The sequence below is a fragment of the Somniosus microcephalus genome, chromosome 14 (genome assembly GCF_052327205.1).
Source record: "Somniosus microcephalus isolate GS21.2 chromosome 14, FLI_Smic_1.0, whole genome shotgun sequence".
NCBI lineage: Eukaryota > Metazoa > Chordata > Chondrichthyes > Squaliformes > Somniosidae > Somniosus > Somniosus microcephalus.
In genome coordinates this window covers 15043135-15064259 of record NC_141000.1, presented here as the reverse complement: position 1 = coordinate 15064259, position 21125 = coordinate 15043135, and the positions used below count along the sequence as shown (strand labels likewise).

The 21125-nt window shown below is 45.8% G+C and overlaps 1 protein-coding gene across 3 annotated transcripts in view; it reads right to left on the bottom strand.

The window, feature by feature from the left end:
* The window catches only part of egfl6 (EGF-like-domain, multiple 6), a 111552-nt gene that overhangs the window by 1943 nt on the left and 88484 nt on the right, over positions 1–21125 (bottom strand). For 2 of the 3 annotated variants that reach the window (XM_086006267.1, XM_086006265.1), the window contains 3 exons: positions 9605–9685; positions 7568–7663; positions 6479–6741 (listed from right to left, as the gene is read on the bottom strand). In XM_086006267.1, the coding sequence (XP_085862393.1) occupies positions 6479–6741; positions 7568–7663; positions 9605–9685 (440 nt within the window). The other variant, XM_086006268.1, reaches the window with a different exon arrangement.

The following is a 21125-nucleotide window of genomic DNA, read 5'->3' as shown; positions in this document are numbered from 1 at the left end:
CGACCCAATCTCTCCTCATACGTCATTCCTGCCATCCCAGGTATCAGCCTGGTGAATCTTTGCTGCACTCCTTCCATGGCAAGAACGTCCTTCCTCAGGTAAGGCGACCAAAACTGCACACAATACTCAAGGTGCGGTCTCACTAAGGCCCTGTACAACTGTAGCAAGACATCCTTGTTCCTGTACTCGAACCCTCTTGCTACGAAGGCCAACATACCATTTGCCTTCTTAACCGCCTGCTGCACCTGCATGCTTACCTTCAGCGACTGGTGCACAAGAACACCCAGGTCTCTTTGCACTTCCCCTTCTCCCAATCTATTGCCATTCAAATAATAATGTGCCTTCCTGTTTTTGCCACCAAAGTGGATAACCTCACATTTATCCACATTATAGTGCATTTGCCATGTTTCTGCCCAATCACCCAACCTGTCCAAATCGTACTGGAGTTTCACGACATCCTCCTCACAGCTCACCCTCCCACCCAGCTTTGTGTCGTCTGCAAATTTGGAGATATTACATCCAATTCCCTCGTCCAGATCATTAATATATATTGTGAACAGCTGTGGTCCTAGGACCGATCCTTGCGGTACCCCACTAGTCACTGCCTGCCACTTGGAAAACGACCCGTTTATTCCAACTCTTTGCTTTCTGTCCGCCAACCAGTTCTCTATCCAAGTCAATACCTTGCCCCCAATCCCATGTGCCTTAATTTTGCACGCTAATCTCTTATGCGGGACCTTATCGAAAGCCTTCTGAAAGTCCAAATACACCACATCCACTGGTTCTCCCTTATCTATTTTACCAGTTACATCCTCAAAAAATTCCAGTAGATTAGTCAAGCATGATTTACCTTTTGTAAATCCATGTTGACTTTGTCCGATCCTGTCACTGCTTTCCAAGTGCTCTGCTATTACATCTTTTATAATAGACTCTAGACTATACCTCACCACGAACCATCCACAGCTCACGTAGTGGTTATGTTACTACTAATAATGCTAAATTCCCGTCCGTCAGCTTAGGAGTGATGATTGAATTCACTCCATTGTTGTTGGCTCTGAACCAGCCTGGCTACTTCTGTCATCTGTATCTCTTTCTATGACAAGTGGCTCTTGAGATTGTCTATCCAGCGCTTTCTCGGCTTCTTGTTCCATGTACCTCCGTGTGCAGGGCCATGAAAGGTATTCTAGCTGTTCCCATTCTCGAAACGTACCCAAACTTCCGCCCTTGTCCTTCAAGGTGGTAGAGGTCATGGGTTTGGGAGGTGCTGCCGAAGAAGCCTTGGCGTGTTGCTGCAGTGCATCTTGTAGATGGTACACACTGCAGCCTTGTTGCACCGGTGGTGGAGGGAGTGAATGTTTAAGGTGGTGGATGGGGTGCCAGTCAAGCAGACTGCTTTGTCCTGGATGGTGTCAAGCTTCTTGAGTGTTGTTAGAGCTGCACTCATCCAGGCAAGTGGAGAGTATTCCATCACACTCCTGACTTGTGCCTTGTAGAATATCTAGCCTCTGACCTGCTCTTGTTGCCACAGTATTTATGTAGCTGGTCCAGTTAAGTTTCTGGTCAATGGTAACTCCCAGAATATTGATGGTGGGGGATTTGGCGATGGTAATGCCATTGAATGTCAAGGGGCAGTGGTTAGACTCTTGCTTGTTGGAGATAGTCATCGCTTGGCACTTCTGTGGCGCGAATGTTATCTGCCACTTATCAGCCCAAGCCTGAATGTTATCCAGGTCTTGCTGCATGTAGGCATGGACTGCTTCATTATCTGAGGAGTTGAGAATGGAACTGAACACTGTGCAATCATGAGCGAACATCCCCACTTCTGCCCTTATGATGGAGGCAAGGTCATTGATGAAGCAGCTGAAGATGGTTGGGCCTAAGACACTGCCCTGAGGAACACCTGCAGCGATGTCCTGGGGCTGAGATGATTGACCTCCAACAACTACAACCATCTTCCTTTGGCTAGGTATGACTGCAGCCAATGGAGAGTTTTCCCCCTGATTCCCAGTGACTACAATTTTAATAGGGCTCCTTGATGCCACACTCGGTCAAATGCTGCCTTGATGTGAAGGGCAATCACTCTCACCTCACCTCTGGAATTCAGCTCTTTTGTCCATGTTTGGATCAAGGCTGTAATAAGGTCGGGAGCCGAGTGGTCTTGGCAGAACCCAAATTGAGCATCAGTGACAGGCTACTGGTGAGTAAGTGCTGCTTGATAGCACTGTTGACGACACCTTCCATCACTTTGCTGATGATTGAGAGTAGCCTGATGGGACGGTAATTGGCTGGTTTGGATTTGTCCTGCTTTTTGTGGACAGGACATATCTGGGCAGTTTTTCACATTGTTGGATAGATGCCAGTGTTGTAGCTGTACTGGAACAGCTTGGCTAGAGGCGCGGCTAGTTCTGGAGCACAAGTCTTCAGCACGACAGCCGGGATGTTGTCGGGGCCCATAGCCTTTGCTGTATCCAGTGCGCTCAGCCGTTTCTTGATATCACGTGGAGTGAATCGAATTGGCTTCTGTGATGGTGGGGACCTCAGGATGAGGCCAAGATGGACAATCCACTTGGCACTCTGGCTGAAGATGGTTGCAAACGCTTCAGCCTTGTCTTTTGCACTCGCGTGCTGGGCTCCACCATCATTGAGGATGGGGATATTCATGGAGTGTCCCCCTCCCTTTAGTTGTTTAATGGTTCACCACCATTCACGACTGGATGTGGCAGGACTGCAGAGCTTTGATCTGATCCGTTGATTGTGGGATCGCTTAGCCCTGTCTATAGCATGCTGCTTCCGCTTTTTAGTATGCATGTAGTCCTGTGTTGCAGCTACTCCAGGTTGGCACCTCATTTTTAGGTACGCCTGGTGCTGCTCCTGGCATGCTCTTCTCACTTGTTGTTGAACCAGGGTTGGTCCCCTGGCTTGGTGGTAATGGTAGAGTGAGGGATATGCCGGCCCATGAGGTTACAGATTGTGGTGGAGTATAATTCTGCTGCTGCTGATGGCCCACAGCGCCTCATGGATGCCCAGTTTTGAGCTGTTAGATCTGTTTTGAATCTATCCCATTTAGCACGGTGGTAGTGCCACACAGCCCGATGGAGGGTGTCCTCAGTGTGAAGATGGGACTTCTTCTCCACCATGACTGTGCGGTGGCCGTTGCTACCAATACTGTCATGGACAGATGCATTTGTGACAGGTAGATTGGTGAGGACGAGGTCGAGTAGGTTTTTCCCTCTTGTTGGTTCATTTACCACCTGTCACAGGCCCAGACTGGCAGTTATGCCCTTCAGGACTCGGCCAGCTCGGTCAGTTGTGGTGCTACCGAGCCACTCTTGGTGATGGACATTGAAGTCCCCCACCCAGAGTACATTCTGTGCCCTTGCTACTCTCAGTGCTTCTTCCAAGTGGTGTTCAACATGGCGGAGTACTGATTCATCAGCTGAGGGAGGGCAGTAGCTGGTAATCAGCAGGAGGTTTCCTTGCCCATGCTTGACCTGAAGCCATGAGACTTCATGGGGTCCGGAGTCAATGTTGAGAACTCCCAGGGCCACTCCTTCCTGACTGTATACCACTGTGCCACCACCCCTGGTGGGTCTGTCCTGCCGGTGGGACAGGACATACCCAGGGATGGTGATGGAGGAGTTCGGGACATTGGCTGAAAGGTATGATTCTGTGAGTATGACTATGTCAGGCTGCTGCTTGACTAGTCTGTGGGACAGCTCTCCCAATCTTGGCGCAAGACCCCAGATGTTAGTGAGGAGGACTTTGCAGGGTCGACTGGGCTGGGTGTGCCGTTGTCGTGTCCGAAGCCGGTGCTTAGGTCAATGACCGGTGGTCCTTTTATTCTTCTTCTTGTTTATCGTAGCCGTTGTGTACAACTGAGTGACTTGCTGGGCCATTTCAGAGGGCAGTTAAGAGTCAACCACATTGCAGTAGGTCTGGATTCACATATAGGCCAGACCAGGGAAGGACAGCAGATTTCCTTCCCTAAAGGACATTAGTGAACCAGATAATCCGATAGTTTCATGATCACCATTACTGATACTAGCTTTTTATTCCAGATTTATTTAATTAACTGAATTTAAATTCCCCAGCTGGCGTGGTGGGATTTGAACTCACGTCTCTGGATCAATAGTCCAGGCCTCTGGGTTACTAGTCCAGTAACATAACCACTATGTGACCCTCCTTCTGTGCAGTGTGATTCAGTGGCCCTGATTTAAACTCCTGCTGACTGGCAGAAACAGGGCGGGGGGCAATTAAAATGAGGCCAGTCACTTAACCCCACTGCCTTGCTGCCCTGTCCCGATCTTGACCTGCTCTAGTTAGCAGGCGAGCACAAAACTGGCAGGAAGGAAATGGGGCCCTTCCTTAAATATGCATTCCGGGTCTCGATGAGTGCGATATGAGTCGCAGACCTGAGTGGGGGATGCAGTGACGAGTTCCCCATCAGGCTAGACCTGCCGGGAGCCGAATTGAAGGCCGGAAGAGGCCCAGCAGGTAAGTTTGTAAAATGTAACTCTAAGTGTGTTCTTCCGGGCCTCACAAGGAAGCCTTGGGCCTTCCTTGTCCTGGGCTCCACCCCCATCTCTCAGTCACGGCCAGGAAAGCACACCCCCTTGATTGCCTCCAGAGCCCCATCTCTCAACTGATGCCCGGGGACCATTCCCACGGTAACAGTAATCTGACAGAGTAGATTGCTCGCACTTTATAGAACCTGCCTGATTTTCATTCCATTGATTGCATTCAGATGGGTTCTATGACGAGCGGGCGATCCGTCTCTGCCAGATTACTGCCCAGGCGGTGAAGGCAAAAATCTAGCCCACTGTCACATCACTTGTCTGTGACACTATCCTGGTGGAAGTGAGGCAGGGCTGCTCTACCACAGTCCTCTCCGCATAGAAAACCACATTTGACAAACACTGTTTCATAAAGACAGTGCCCCTTTCAGAAACTCCATCACTGAGGAGCTGTATCTGTAAAATATTTTAAAATAAAATGCCTGCCACTTTTGCTTTCAAATGAAGGATCAGATGTATTTGCTTTTTCCATGGATCCCTGGGGGGGAATTCTGACATGCATCGTTTAAACACTCTGCTCAGAATGAGTAATATCCACTTACCCCACTTGCTTTCTGCCAAATGTCTTATTGTCACAAGGCAAAATGCATTTAGTAATTTGTCATCTTCCTGATCTTTGGTGACTTGTGTGATCTCAAAACATAAAGTCATAGAAACATAGAAATATAGCAGATAGGAGCAGGAGTAGGCCATTTGGCCCCTCGAGCCTACTCCGCCATTCAGTGCGATCATGGCTGATCATCCAAATTCAGTACCCTGTCCCTGCTTTCTCCCCATACCCTTTGATCCCTTTAGCCTTAAGAAATATATCTAACTCCTTCTTGAATATATTTAATGTATTGGCCTCAACTGCCTTCTGTGGTAGAGAATTCCACAGGTTCACCACTCTCTGGGTGAAGAAATTCCTCTTCATCTCAGCCCTAAAAGGCTTACCCCTTATCCTTAGACTGTGACCCCTGGTTCTGGACTCCCCAACCATCGGGAACATCCTCCCTGCATCTAGTCTGTCCAGTCCTGCCAGAATTTTATAAGTTTCAATGAGATCCCCTCTCAATTCTGCTTCACAAAGAAATGACTACTTGTCTGGCCATCACCAGAGCTTTTAAAACATGTCTTTGTAATGGCATTTTGGAACATGCTTGCCTCTATCTAATCATGCAGGGTGGGGAGCTGAAATGTCTCGCAGCGAACAACAGGAGAGCACCTGTTGTCTCCATAATTTGTGACACGCTAAGAAAATCGGCATCTCAGCAATTCACATTTCAAAACAGTGTTCCTGTGATTTTTCTTAGCAGATTGTTAATTACAGAGAAAAACAGGCGTTTCCATAGTTTCACCCATGTGTTTGACCTCTTTAATGAAACCATGTGAGCTTTCCAAAAGCCACTCATTTCCCCTACAAATTTTGTGGGTTTGGGGGGGAAGTTATATTTAAAAGCTTGCGTGTGTTCATTATTGGATCTTTTCAATTCATTTCATCAAAGCAAAGAAAAAAAACTTTCTCCCTCAATTTTATTTCCAGAATATGGCGAGATAATTAAACTTTTGGAGAGAGAAAATCCGGAACTCCCAGCTGTGTGAGTTACATCGCAGTGTGTGGTAGATCGTATTGGGTGTGCTGCGAAACCAATGAGGGAGAGTCAGCTGTCAAAGCTTAAATCACTTTGTTTAATTTTTACATGATTTATCTCAGTTACATGTGTGTTTAATGTAATCCCAACAATTTTCTAAATCATTTTATTGTTGAGATTACAGGTTCTAACTAACCCGAGGCACTTTATACAGCGTAGATAATATATATCCACCAAAACAACAGGAATCCTAGTCCTCTTCCTCATTACTGCTATCAATCAAAAACTCAAACTATTTGCCTTATTAGAAGTAGCAAGCAGCTACTGACTTACATTTCTCTGGGTTTCAGAGCTGTTTTTAGCTGATACTGTGACGCTTCCAACCTTCCAGCCTTCTTCTTTGTCTCCACTCATCTCCCAAGGATCCTCATTATTGGAAAGTATCCGTAGTTTTCCGACCCTCTCTCCCACAAGCCGATACTTAAATGTCAAACAGAAATCCTTCTTCGGAGTCAGGTCACCGATGAGAAGCTTCAAGTGACCAACCTCGTTCTTAAGACCGACAAATGCAGGGACTGCCATGTAGTGTCCAACACCTTGTGAGTGGAAGATAACATCGGTTAATGACGGGGACTCAATCCAGGGTAGTAGCTGTCTTCTAGAAATCCATCTATCCTTTAATGTTTCTCAGTTGAAACCTAGTTGAAGGCTGAAGCTTGTAATTCATGCCACCTTGAGCTAATTCAAGAAGTAGTGATCAGCTGGTGACAAACTTGGGTGTTAAAAAATGGTACATTGTCGGAGGAAGGGAAGACGGAGGAGTTCCATAATAGCATACGAGCCGGGGGAGGGGAGGGGGAGAAGGGAAGGCAAGATAAAGTTCAACAGAGCGATTGTAAGAAAGTAAATGGAGGGAAAGCGAGAGAGTAAAAAGAGGCCTAGTAATCACACCAGGATTTCACAGAATCATAGAGCACGGAAGGAGGCCATTTGGCCCAGCGTGCCTGTGCCGGCACTTTGAAAGAGCTATCTAATTAGTCCCACTCCCCTGCTCTTCCCTCATAGCCCTGCAATGTTTCCCAGATCATAACAACTCGCTGCGTAAAAAATTTCCTCCTCATCTCCTCCCTGGTGCTTTTGCCAATTCTCTAAGACGTAGCAGTATCTTTAAGAGATACCAACCTAGGTGCCATGGTAGGTACTAACCCATGTGCTTCTCTGGGTACAATGGGATTGGGAAATGGTAATTAATGGAAGTGATCTTATGATAAAAATAACGGCCCCATTATATTAGTTTCTAGATTTCTCTCTGTGACATTAAAAAGTATAAATACAACTGAGTACATGTTCAATAGCGATGTTTTTACTTAAAAAACTAAATTCCATTCCAATAAGCTGTACCTGAATTAAATAAATAATTACCATTCGGCCGATCAGCAACGTCCCAGTCAAAGTCATCCTCTGTGTCCTGTATCCATTCACAAACTCCTTGGTTAAAACTGCAGTCCACAGAAATATCTAAAAAGAAACACAGAGACTTGATTATTTAACCAGTACCAACTGGCGTATATTTATTTATTTGAAAATCTTACTTTGAAGGGAAAAAGGCTTTACTGTAGGTTGCTGAAGAGATTTCTTTTCATTTTCACATTTAAAGATTCTCCCACCTAGTTTAGGCTCCCTGTGCCACACATTGTCACCCTTGAAATAGTTGACAGGTGAGCTGCTGAAAGGCCCCTGCTATTACCGCTGTGAAGAGATGCCCATCAGCAGTACAGGCTCAGGTAACCTTTCTGGTATTTCTCTATTTTATCAGTTCTTCGATGGCCAGTGCTCCTCTGAACGTCCCTTTTTCATTTCCTTTGAACTCTAAATGTCCCGTGCTATAGACTCACCCTCCTCCCTATATCTCCACTGTGCTGAAATGAAGACTTGTCACGCAGTCTCCTACTCTAACTTAACCTTTCCCTCCGTTTCTTTCCTCCTACAGTCTTCAAGACTTTAAAATCCAATTAAAATTCAACTCCGGAATGGAAAGGAAAATCAGGCAGGGTGTATAATGGGCGGCCGATTTGCCACCGCACCCAACCACCCCCCCCACCCCCGTTTTGCGCGGCAAGTCTTGTGCCACCTCATCGCTATTTCTTAATTTACCTCATTTTCTCCATTAAACCTTGATAGTGCCCTACACTATGAACCTTGACCCTTCATCCTGGCTTCTGAAAAAATAAGTTGACTTCAAATGATCTGGGAGAACACCATGGCCACATCTCCCAGGTAGCCTAGCAAAGGCTAGGATTTCATTGGCATAGGCGCACTTTCTGGATCTCTTGTGCAGCAGGCCAGTAGGCCAGTGAGTTGGATCAATAGGATACCGCATAAAGCCAATTTAGAGCAACTCTGTTCCCCTCATTTTGGCAGACACATCTAGAGAAGTTGACTGATGGAGAAATTGCAGAGTTGTGCATTTTAAAGGCGCACCACCTCCATGAAAAAGTGTGACCAATCTTTTTTATGTGGGGAGGGGTTTGAGCCGGGAGAGCTGTGCGTGATTTTTATCACACAGCATTATGCAGCACTGATGTGCTTATGTGTTTCAGTGGAATACATGTGACTGAATCGATTGTTTGTAAAACACACAATAGAAGTTTACCAAATGGATTTTTGCCATGAAAACAGTGGGTTCGGTTTTAACTTGGTGTAATCGGCGTTTACAGGGTGGTAACGGCCTCAAAATAGGGTCGGTAGACTTACCGCCCTATAATGTTGACGTTCTGCCTGCTGGCTTTTTACAGGGTCCTACCATTGGGAGGCCGAAGTGCCCACCTGTTTCAGGCTCCCTTTAATATGCCAGACACAGGACCCCGACTGCCATTTTAGGACAGAACTGGCCGGAGCACTCTCTGACGTTTCACTGGCAGGCCCCCAAAAAAGTACGTTTTAAATTATTCTTGTGGGGCCTAGATGGGTAATACTGCCCCTCCCGTCTCCACAAAAATAATCTGGGTCGCTGCTACCCTGGGCTTCCCCCGCCCGTGATTGCCACCCTAACCCACTCCCCCTCCAGACTTACCTCACTGCCGACCCGGGCCTGAATCCGGCGAGTGATGCTCATTTGGTGTCTGCAGCTCGCCGCTGCCACTTAAATGAAGCCCGGGCCCTCCTGCCCGATGCGCTCCGTCAGTCGGCAGCCCAAAAGTTAAAACTGACCCCCTGGCAGGCGGAGATTTCAATTTCAACGGGGGTGTAATATAATGGAAAGGAAAATTGGGCGGGGCCTGTAACGGGCGTCCGATCCGATATCGCCCGTCTTGTACCCTTGCCGCAGTTGAGAAGTTCCGGCGAGTATCCCTTTAGAACATCAGTAAAACCGGTGTTGGCAGAGTGCCGGCAGGTAGCTGCAGTACTGAAGTCATCCACTTTCAGAGCTTACACAACAGAAGCAAATTACAGCCGTACCTTCATTACGTGGTTCTCGTACAGCAATTTCTTTCTGGCCCAGAAGAAGACTGAATGCTGCGGCTTCATTCCGCCTGGGAACTGAAAAAATTGGGGGGGAAGAAACGAATTTCCTGTCAAAGTTGGCAACATATTTTTAAATCTCGTGATCATACTCTTAAGTGAATTAATATTAGATATTATACAATTCTGTGTGGTGGGACCGAGCTTGCCCTGGCAATCCCCCACACACATGTTCAGCTCCCAATCATTTCAACCATAGGACAACACTGAGTCATTGCCAGGCCCTTCCCACAGGGAGGTAAAATCAAAGGAGAGTGTTGGGCACCTGCTAGTAGTTAACTAAATTGGGTTTGGTGGTGTGGTGGTTATGGTGCTAGACTTGTAACCCATGAACTCACGAATTGTTCGTCCGGGCCTCTAGATTACTCATCCAGTAACATAACCATGACACTACTGCTCCCTGGACTTAATACTGCACTCTTTATCCCAATTAATGTTATAATCCCCAGATGGTGCTGCCAGCAGTGGCAGCTCTTACTGGTGAGTAAATGCGCTGGTGCTGCTGTTTCCGGAGGTGCTGAGAATGACCTGGAGAGATGGTTTTCTCTGGGAACAGTTGGGTCACTGGGGGCGGGTATAAATGCTGCCACCACCCGCGGCCATTGCTGGCCCGTGCAGATCTTTCTCAGAAGGTGCAGCAAGCAGAAATAAAAATCACAGCTCTCGACACATTTGTTCACGCATAGTTGCCCATCACTCACTAAAAAGCAATTGCATGAGGGAAATCTAATGGTCGGGAAAAAAAGATTTTTAAACCACTTAGACTTGATATTGTAACTTCAGGTATTTGCATATTTAAACACAGTGCAGGAAACTCTCTTTTAACCGGTACCTAAATAACCGGAAATCTCTGTTAACCGGCAAAATTCAGGAGTAGGTTCAGGTAAGTTTTACTTCATATTAGTGGCAGTTCCTGGATCTGTGGCTGTGTAACTGGGGTTCGTGCACTTGTTGCTAAGCAACAGGGATGCTTGGTCTGTGGCCGGAGTTCCTGCACATGTTGCTAAGCAACAGGGAAGCCTGGATTTGTTGCTGTGTATGGAGCTCTCGTACCTTTTAACTATACCTCTCTGTAATCCGGACTTTTTGATAAACCGGCACCACGCCGGTCCCATTGGTGCCGGATAATAAACAAACATACAAGATACTACAAGACTGCCGCCTCTCAGAAAGTTCAATTTATATAAATCTATTCAAATAAATTTCCATTTTTTTCCTGTATAGAAACATAGAAGATAGGAGCAGGAGTAGGCCATTCGGCCCCTCGAGCCTGTTCCGCCATTCAATGAGATCATGGCTGATCATCCAAATTCAGTACCCTGTCCCTGCCTTCTCCCCATATCCCTTGATCCCTTTAGCCTTAAGAAATATATCTAACTCCTTCTTGAATATATTTAATGAATTGGCCTCTACTGCCTTCTGTGGTAGAGAATTGCACAGGTTCACCACTCTCTGGGTGAAGAAATTCCTCCTCATTTCTGTCCTAAATGGCTTACCCCTTATCCTTAGACTGTGACCCCTGGTTCTGGACTCCCTGGCCATCGGGAACATCCTTCCTGCATCTAGTCTGTCTAGTCCTGTTAGAATTTTATAAGTTTCAATGAGATCCCCTCTCATTCTTCTAAACTCCAGCTCACAAGTCAATGTTGCACATGTATAAAATTGTTACTGAGCGACACAGCTGTAAACTGTCAATGAATATCTTTGAAACATGAAACTAGAAATATTTCCATAAAGGGAAATGAGGAAATGAAACGGATTTATAAAACTGTACGAGTTTTAAAACTATTCCGGAATAACACATTGCGATGTGATTTGATAAAACAGCGAAGCTAGAAGGTTCCCCTGGATGCTTGCTACTTTTGTTTTGTGCGGATAATTTTTCCTCCAGTTAATGTGACTGAGGAATTTTCACAATCGATTACGAGGAATCATCGTCGGGGACCGGCTGCTATTTTTTACCAGCGGCCTGAGTGAGGAAGCCATTGTGGCTTTCCCACCAGGTGAAGACAGCAGGAAGGGGCCCAGACGGGTACATTTATTTTACTTTCTTTGTGGGGCCAAGACGAGCAGGTTTAGGCCTGCCCTACCGCAGGCTCCACGGCCCCCCCACTTCCCAAACACGAGATTCGCCCGAAACCCCCTCCCTGCAACTTAGCTCATTGCGGCCGACTGTTCCTTTGGTCCTGGCTGGTGGCCTCCTGCAGCCCGAAATTACACGGCCGGCCAGCTGCTGCTCCCTGTCCATCTCGGGAGGTGGGTGGGGATGCAGATGAGGCCCGGGATTAAAATCACCTGGACCTCATGCTGCCAAAGTGTGTGAAAGTGACCCAGTGACAGCACTTTCTCCTGATCTTCCTCTGGGGAGATCCTTGGCCTCTGTACAGTAAAGCTGAGATTATAAGCGCAGAGCACTCCAAGATAGAACCTCCACAGCACTACTCCGTGGTACTCCAACACATTGTGGCATGATAGTGCATCATTCCTCTTCTTCTTCCTCGGCAGTCCCTCGGAACCGAGGATGACTTGCTTCCACATTAAAAATGAGTTCGCAGGTGACTGATGAGTCCAATGTGGGACCTACAGTCTCTGTCACAGGTGGGGCAGATGGTGGTTGAAGGGGCGGGTGGGTGGGGTGCTTGGGTTGATGTGCGCTCCTTGCGCTGCCTGCGCTTGGCTTCCGCTTGCTCCCAGCGAAGAGACTCGAGGTGTTCGGCGCCTTCCCGAATGCTTCTCCTCCACTTTGTGCGGTCTTGGGCCAGGGATTCCCAGGTGTTGGTGGGGATGTTACATTTTTTCAAGGAGGCTTTGAGGGTGTCCTTGAAGCGTTTCCTCTGCCCACCTGGGGCTCTCTTGCCGTGCCGGAGCTCTGAGTAGAGCGCTTGTTTTGGGAGTCTCGTATCTGTTATGTTCATAAATAAATAAACGTTTTCATTATGAACAGCTAGCTTGAGCTAGTCATTTATTCAGCCATGTGGACTAGTGTACAGGCATCCATCTTGACTACTGCCTTGTGGGTAGTCCCTTACTAAACATACAGCTCCACCTAGTGTACCATTCTAGAATGACATGTTACTGATCATTACATCCCCCTTTCTTTGAGGTTAAACAAAATCAATATCAATCAATCATAACGACATAAACATCTTCACAACAGTCAACACATTTTCAAAGCTTTACTTTATGAACTCTAAGCTTTTCATTCTTTTATTATAGTTTTCTTTGTACTCAAAGATTAAGTCTATCAGGCTTTTTTACTTCACGTGTGGATCTTCTCAGCACAGGTAAGTCTGATGTGTTTTCATGAGAGCCTGTATGTGTGTTTGTGTTAGATTGTTCTGGTGGTGAGTGACAAGATTCAGTTGCGGCATTGTCATCGATTTGCTCTTGGATAGTTTCTTGTGTTTTCAGGAGGGAACGGCGGTTCCTCCTGAGAATCTGTCCTTCCTCAGTTCTAACAGTGTATGACCTTGGTCCTACTTCCTCATACATCTGGATCCTCAATCCTGACAACATCATCCCTTGTCAATGGTTTCAGAGTTTTGGATGACTTGTCATAGTGTGATTTCTGTTTCAGCTTTAATAGTTGAAGTCTCTGTCTCAGTTCCTTACTCTGCTTTTCTTTTGCACAGCAGGGTAGCGTGGTGCGCAACTTGCGACCCATTAGGAGTTCAGCAGGTGAAGAACCAAAGTCTAAAGGGGAGGCTCGGTAGCTCAGCAGGGCGAGATAAGGATCAGACTTGCTTTCTGTTGCTTTCTTCAGTAGCTGTTTGAGAACTTGAACACCTTTCTCTGCCTTACCTTTCGACTGAGCATACAGAGGACTGGATGTGATGTGCTGAAAGTCATAATGTGCTGCAAACTGTTGCCACTCCTTACAGTTGAAGCACGGACCATTGTCGCTAACGGCAATCCTGGGAATTCCATGTCTGGCGAAGATGGATTTAACATGCATTATGACACTGCTTGCTGATGTGCTTGAGAGCAGCACCATCTCAGGATAGTTAGAATAGTAGTCAATCACTATTAGATAGTATTTACCATTCAAATGAAAAAGGTCCACACCAACCTTTTGCCATGGTGCTGTTGGTAAGTCAGCTACTACCATTGGCTCCTTTGCTTGTTTGTTTTGGTGTTTCTGACATGTCTCACATATGCCTATCATGTTCTCAATGTCCTTACTTATGCCAGGCCAATAAACAGTGTCTCTTGCTCTCCTTTTGCATTTTTCAATTCCGAGGTGTTCCTCATGAATTATTTTGAGCATGTCTTGACGTAGAGCCTGTGGAATGACTATTCTGTTCTGTTTTAGTAATAGTCCACTTGCGACACTTAACTCTGACCTAATGTGATAGTACTTTGGACAGGAACCTTTTGGCCAACCATTGTGAATGCTCTCTACTGTTTGTAACACTGTATCTTTTACTGTTTCTTCTGCTATTTGCTTTGATTTTGTGTCTGACATGGGCAGCGCAGCAGTGACCATACTCACATGAACATCCACGTCTTCCTCAGTAGAGCTCACATGACTCATTGTGGGTGCTCGGGATAGTGCATCTGCTAACACTATATGTTTGCCTGGTGTGTAGATCAGTTCAAAGTCATATCTTTGCAGCTTCATCACGAGTCGTTGAATTCTTGGAGACATCTCATTCAGATTTTTTTTTATGATGGCAACCAGTGGGCAGTGGTCTGTCTCAACTGTGAAGGTGGGAAGTCCATATATGTAGCCATGGAACTTTTCTAGTCCAACTACCAAGCCTAGACATTCCTTTTCAATCTGGGCGTATCGACACTCAGAATCAGTCATAGACCTGGAGGCATAGGCAACAGGCTTCCAATCTTCACCCTCTGCTTGTAGCAAGACCGTGCCTAGGCCACCTTTTGATGCATCCGTTGACACTTTGATCCTCTTTGTTGGGTCAAAGAGGGTGAGTACAGGTGTGGTTGTCAGCACTGTTTTAAGGTTCATCCACTCTTGTTCATGTCTTTCTGTCCATGCGAACTCATTTGTTTTATGTAGCAGGTCTCGCAGACAGGCTGTCTTGGCTGACAAGTTAGGAATGAGCTTTCCTGTGAAGTTTATCATCCCCATGATGCGTAGCACTCCTTTTTTGTCAGTGGGTCGGGGCATGTTGAGTATGGCATTTACTTTTTCCATATCTGGCTCTATTCCTTTACCAGATAGATTATCTCCTAGGAAAGTGACTTCCTGGGCGCCAAACTGACATTTGGCTTTGTTAAGCTTCAGTCCATTCCGGCGTATGCTCTGTAGCACTTTAGTCAGTCTCTCATTGTGTTCTTTCAGTGTGGAGCCCCAGATGATGATGTCATCAACATAGACCCGAACTCCTTCCAGACCTTCAATTATGTGTTCCATCGCTCTATGAAAGATTTCAGATGCAGATATTATCCCGAAAGGCATTCTGAGGAAACAATACCTGCCAAATGGTGTGTTGAAGGTACAGTATTTGGTGCTCTCTTCATCCAGTTTTAGTTGCCAAAATCCTTGTGAGGCATCGAGCTTTGTGAAGTATCTGGCACCTGACATTTCACTGGTGATTTCTTCTCGCTTGGGAATCTGGTATTGTTCACGTTTTATGTTTGCATTTAAGTCCTTTGGATCCATGCATACTCTTAGATCATTGTTCTTTTTCTTTACACATACCATGGAGTTAACCCAGTCTGTTGGCTCTTCGACTTTCCTGATGACTCCTAGTGTGGTCATTCTATCCAGTTCTTTCTTGAGCCGGTCACGTAGGGGTGCTGGAACTCTCTGAGGAGCATGTACCACTGGCTGAGCATCCTCCTTTAGCTGGATCTTGTAAGTGAATGGTAGAACTCCAAATCCTTTGAACACATCCTGGAAATTATTCACTACAGAATCCACTGAGTCATCTGGTCTGCTTATGGCACAGTTTATACGGTAGACTCTCTTGACCAGTTCTAAGTCCTCACAAGCTTTGTCACCTAATAGTGAATCAAGTCCTTCAGCCACAACAGAAAACATGAGGTGATGCACTTTGTCTTTGACTGTCACTTTAAGTCTGCATACACCTAAGCTATCTATTTTCTGTCCATTATAGTTCTTCAGTAGTACTGACTTTTTCTGTATTTTGGGCTTTTCTTTCATATTTTTAATGTCACTCACACTGATTAAGTTTGCTTTTGCCCCAGTGTCTAGTTTCAATGTAACTAATGCTCCATTTACCTGCAGTGGCATTATCCATTTGTCCTCTTTTACTGCATTAACTTTATGTTCAGCATTGTCCATTCCTGAGGGCTGCACATTTTCTGTATCCTTTTTGATATTGTCACATGACACCATTCCTACAAAAAATGTCTCACTTAAATCAGTGTCCTCTTTTACTGCATTAACTTTATGTTCTTTCTTTGTTTTTACTTTTGAAAAGCATTGTTTGGCAAAGTGATTCTTTCCATTACATTTTGTGCACATTTTCCCAAACGCTGGGCATTGTCTTGGCTGGTGCTGGTAACCACAGCGTTTACAATTAAAATTTCCATCCTCCGATTGCTTTGCATTTCTGTTCTGCCCCTGTTTCTTCCCCTTGTAGAACACAGCACTGACAGCAGCACTGTCACTCATTACAGTCGCATTATTATTAATTTCACTGAAAGTCTTCGCGTGCTTCTGAGCTAGCTCACTGGCATGGCATATTTTCAGAGCTTTCTCCAATGTTAGTTCAGTTTCTCTCAACAAAAGTTCCCTGACCTTTTTATCATGAATACCAAACACAATCTGGTCACGAATCATGGATGATTTCAGTTCAGAGAAATTACATGTCTGTGCTTTCAGTTTCAGATCGGTCACAAAGCTATCAAAAGTCTCATTTTGCTGCTGTGTCCGTGAACGGAACACGTATGTCTCATAGGTCTCATTCTTTTTGGGAGAACAATGTGTATCAAACTTCTTTAGCACATCGTCCACTTTTTCTCTGTCCTCCTCTTGATCAAATACAAACGTATTAAATACCTCTATCGCCTGCGGGCCTGCAACCGTGAGCAGTAACGCTATTTTCCTTGCGTCTGGCATCGTACCGAACCCGATGGCAGCAATGTAGAGTTTGAATTGTTGTTTGAAAGTCCGCCAATTGCAGTCGACATTCCCCTGAGTTTCAAACCCTCTGGTGGCTTCAAATTCTCCATGTCGCGTTTCACAATATTCAGCAGATATTACCAATCCTGGTACTATGTTATGTTCATAAATAAATAAACGTTTTCATTATGAACAGCTAGCTTGAGCTAGTCATTTATTCAGCCATGTGGACTAGTGTACAGGCATCCATCTTGACTACTGCCTTGTGGGTAGCCCCTTACTAAACATACATCTCCACCTAGTGTACCATTCTAGAATGACATGTTACTGATCATTACAGTATCGGGCATGCGGACAATGTGACCTGTCCATTCCTACCTTCTTAAAGACTTAGGGGGAGAAATTCAGTATCGCCCCATTTGGGGCGCAATTATCGGCCGGGCGCAAAGATTAGCGCCTGGTGCTAATTATCGCCTCTGGCTGCAAACATGGCTTTTATCGCCCCTGGAGGTGATTGGAGCGCTAAATTAGACACTACACACCGCTCTTAAGGCGCAAAGGCCGAGGAGCGAGGCGCTACCTCAGAGCGCTGGCGAAGCTCTTGTGATGTCAGTCAGCAATGGAATACAGACACACTGGCACCATCCAGTTCTTAAAGGGGAGTTCTGACGAAAGGTCATCGACCTGAAACGCTAACTCTGTTTCTCTCTTCTCAGATGCTGCTTGACCTGCTGAGTTTCTCCAGCATTTTTCTATTTTTATCTTAAAGGGGAGGGTTGATTTTGCACTCCATCCACATCCTGCTCATTGTAGCCTTGAATCTCAGCCTGGAGAGACCTGTACATCAAATCTGCTGGAAAGAACAATGGAGAGAACCAGGGAAAGAGCTCAGAGTGCAGCCCCCATAGTCTCTTCTAAATCGATACAAGGAAGGGCAAATCAAAATCAACCTGCAAAGTGCTGCTCAGTACCCAAAACTCCTTCACACAGCGTTGAATCTCTCCAGAAGTCTCTCTCTCTCTCTCTCTCTCAGAATGTGTGGTGCAAAAATGTCACCGACAAAAAAAGGCAGGAAGCGGTCGCCTTTAAATAGCGCTCCCCCAGTCCCTTTCTGACAGCATAACGCTCCCCTTAACCTGTCATTGCTAGCGGCAGGCGGTAAGGCAGGGGGCGCCACTCAATTTCCGTTCCTGGGCGCTAACGGAGCGTTGCGCACTCGACTGACGTCACAATCTGCCGGTGTAGGAGATCGTGGTGGTAGTTTTTAGCACCGTCGCAAAATGTCTAGTTAATTTCGCGAGCGGTGCAAACATCGCTGCGCCCAGGCGCCAGTTACTTTGCGCCCTCTTCAGGCGCTAACGGGAGGTGCAAACAACTGAATTTTTCCCCCTTACATTCCACACATGCACTTTAGGCCGTTATTCCTTTGGATCTGTGGGTCCATAACTTGCAAAGTCCCACAAAATGTAATATTTAGTAAACACAGTAAAAAGCATTAATTAAGTGCTTTACACCGTGACACCAGAGTCAATGACTCCCCAAAGCTAATTTTAAAGGGGGGATGAAGCCCTTTCAAAATCATTTGGGGTTAAATTGAACATTCCATATCTTGCAGTTGTGCCTCAAAATTGCCTTGCAATATAATGCAAAGTTGTACCATGTGCTAATTTTTACTATGGCTCAGTACTAATGGGACACTCTGGTGAAGGAATGAGGAAAACCAATGTTTTGTGCATAGCTTCACCTGTTTCCATTGTATAGGGAAAAAGACAAAGTAAAATGAGTGACTGGCCTTTTGACATATCTGTGGATTTTGCACCAGCTGTTCTCAGAGACTGTTATCAGGCCTGGCCTCTAAACACACATTAAACTGCTTAATGTAAGGTCTATTTGGAGGACCATTACCTCTGGGTAATCTTCCGCAGAGCACCCGACTCCTTCACTGGGAGCTCACATGATTAATGATGGAATTCTTAGACCTGTAGCCTCCTGTTTTGGGAGAATGTAATCTTTAGCCTATTGTTGAAAATAACTATGATAATGATCTTACCGTAGGGCAGTCATTTGCGTTACTGTTTCTTTACTTCAAACAAATTGTCAGTAGTGATCCTTTGAAACAAGTTCTCTGTCATATGATCCCTTGCTTAATCCTTAGTCTGTGTATCTCCTTGAGCTACAAAACAGCTGCCAGCAGTAGCTGCTGTGTTAAAGGGAAATTCCAGGCTCCAAATAACTTTTATTTAATAAAGAGAACTCTTCCAATGTTTAATTCGTAGCAATAATTCATCTTGATTAGCTCTTTGGTGACCCCAGTTTCAAGCTGGACATTTTTCACCGAGCTGGTGACGTCCGCTAAGTCTTTTGAAGAGAATGTTAAGAGTTTATCCTTTCCAGACGGTGCTGCCAGGGTGCTGTCTAAGGGAAATGAAAATCTGTAAAATGTTAAATTAGCACATTTTGCAGAATATTAATTAATATGCAGATAGCACCCGTGCTGTTTTGGGAAAATTAAGACCTCGGGATGTCTCAGTACTGTACAGCCAATGAAGTACTTTTGAAGTGTAGTTACTGTTGTACTGTAGGGTAACGCGGCAGCAGATTTGCGCACAGCAAGCTCCCACAAACAGCAATGAGATGATGACAAGATATTCTGTTTTAGTGATGTTGGTTAAGGGGTAAATATTGGCCAGGATACTGGGGAGAACTCCCCTGCGCCTCTTTGAAGCAGGAGTATACTTTATCTTATGTAATCCGAGGGTAATGTTTAAATCGTTTTTTCTGTCAATTTTATTTTAAAGTGCAAGAGTATTGATCCCACAACCCAACTGGTCCACTTCACGTAAAGTGAAACTTGTCGTAGTGACTTTGCCACACTTGTTGCTCCAGCAACTCAGCTTGGTTGATGGTCCTTGCACTTCTTCTGGGGCAGCAGGTTCTGCTTTCAGCCCAACAGCAAGACTTGTGTACAGAACCCAATCGAAGAGGGCACTCCAGTGGAGTGCTGCCACTGGTACAGCTGTTGCCCTTCAGATAAAATGGTAAACCGGGGCTACAGCTGCTTGTTCAGGGGACGATCCCACGGCACTTTCTGAAGGAGGAGGAACCACCCAAAACAAATGAACTGAGCTAATTGCCGTTTGTAGGAACCTACTGTGTGCAAAGTGCTGCTGCATTCGTCTACATAACCGTGGCTGCACCGCAAGGTAACTTAATGTATGGGAAGAGCTTTGAGACACGCTGAGAGACTTGCTAAAGTAAACGCAAGTTCTCAGCCCCGGAGGCGAAGATAGTGGGAGTGTGAAACTGCAGCGTGGAATGCTCCGTCACATTCAAAATGGAGACCTTGTGGTGTAGCGGAAGTGGTACTTTACACCCATTTATTTTTAAAAGAACAGAAGAATTAGATTTTATTTGGGAGTTTGCTCTTGGTGGAATCACGATATTAATGATTCGGCTCCAAAGTTGAGAAACACAGCTTCTTTAATCAGGAGAATTTTAACTGTTTTTACACCAATTCTCTAGGGGGGGGTTTGTCGATCTTGTGCTGGAGAACCCCCCCTCCCTGCAGAAATCCCAAACTTTATGAATTCATGCTCCTGGGAACACAAACCAGAAACTTGGGGGCAAAGACCAGCACATCCTAGGATTTTCTATTCATTCATTTGAAGAGATGGAAAGTCTCATGAAGCCCACTGACTACCACGCTCGAATTCTCCAAAACCCGCTTTTGGTGTACGGAGTTCTGCGCTGGAACCATGAATTTGTAAAATCGACTCTATGTTTTCCCGATGAAAATTGGCATTAATGAAGAATGAAACATTTTGTCACGCAGCGTCAGCACTAGGCACTGCGAGGAGAGATGGAGGAAGAACAGATGCAAAATAAAGTTGTCTTTACCCTATCTCAACGATATCCCTTGACCCCAATCTCAGATGAGCCTCCCCTTCCTGGGCGTGTGTGCTGTGAGGAGGATGCCGAGAAACTCCAGTATGATTTGGACAGGTTGGGTGATTGGGCAGATGCATGGCAGATGCAGTATAATGTGGATAAATGCGGGGTTATCCACTTTGGTGGCAAAAACAGGAAGACAGATTATTATCTGAATGGCAATAGATTGGGAGAAGGGGAAGTGCAACGAGACCTGGGTGTCCTTGTGCACCAGTCGCTGAAGGTAAGCATGCAGGTGCAGCAGGTGGTTAAGAAGGCAAATGGTATGTTGGCCTTCATAGCGAGAGGATTCGAGTACAGGAGCAGGGATGTCTTGCTGCAGTTGTACAAGGCCTTGGTGAGACCACACCTTGAGTACTGTGTGCAGTTTTGGTCGTCTTATCTGTGGAAGGATGTTCTTGCCATGGAGGGAGTGCAGCGAAGATTCACCAGACTGATACCTGGGATGGCAGG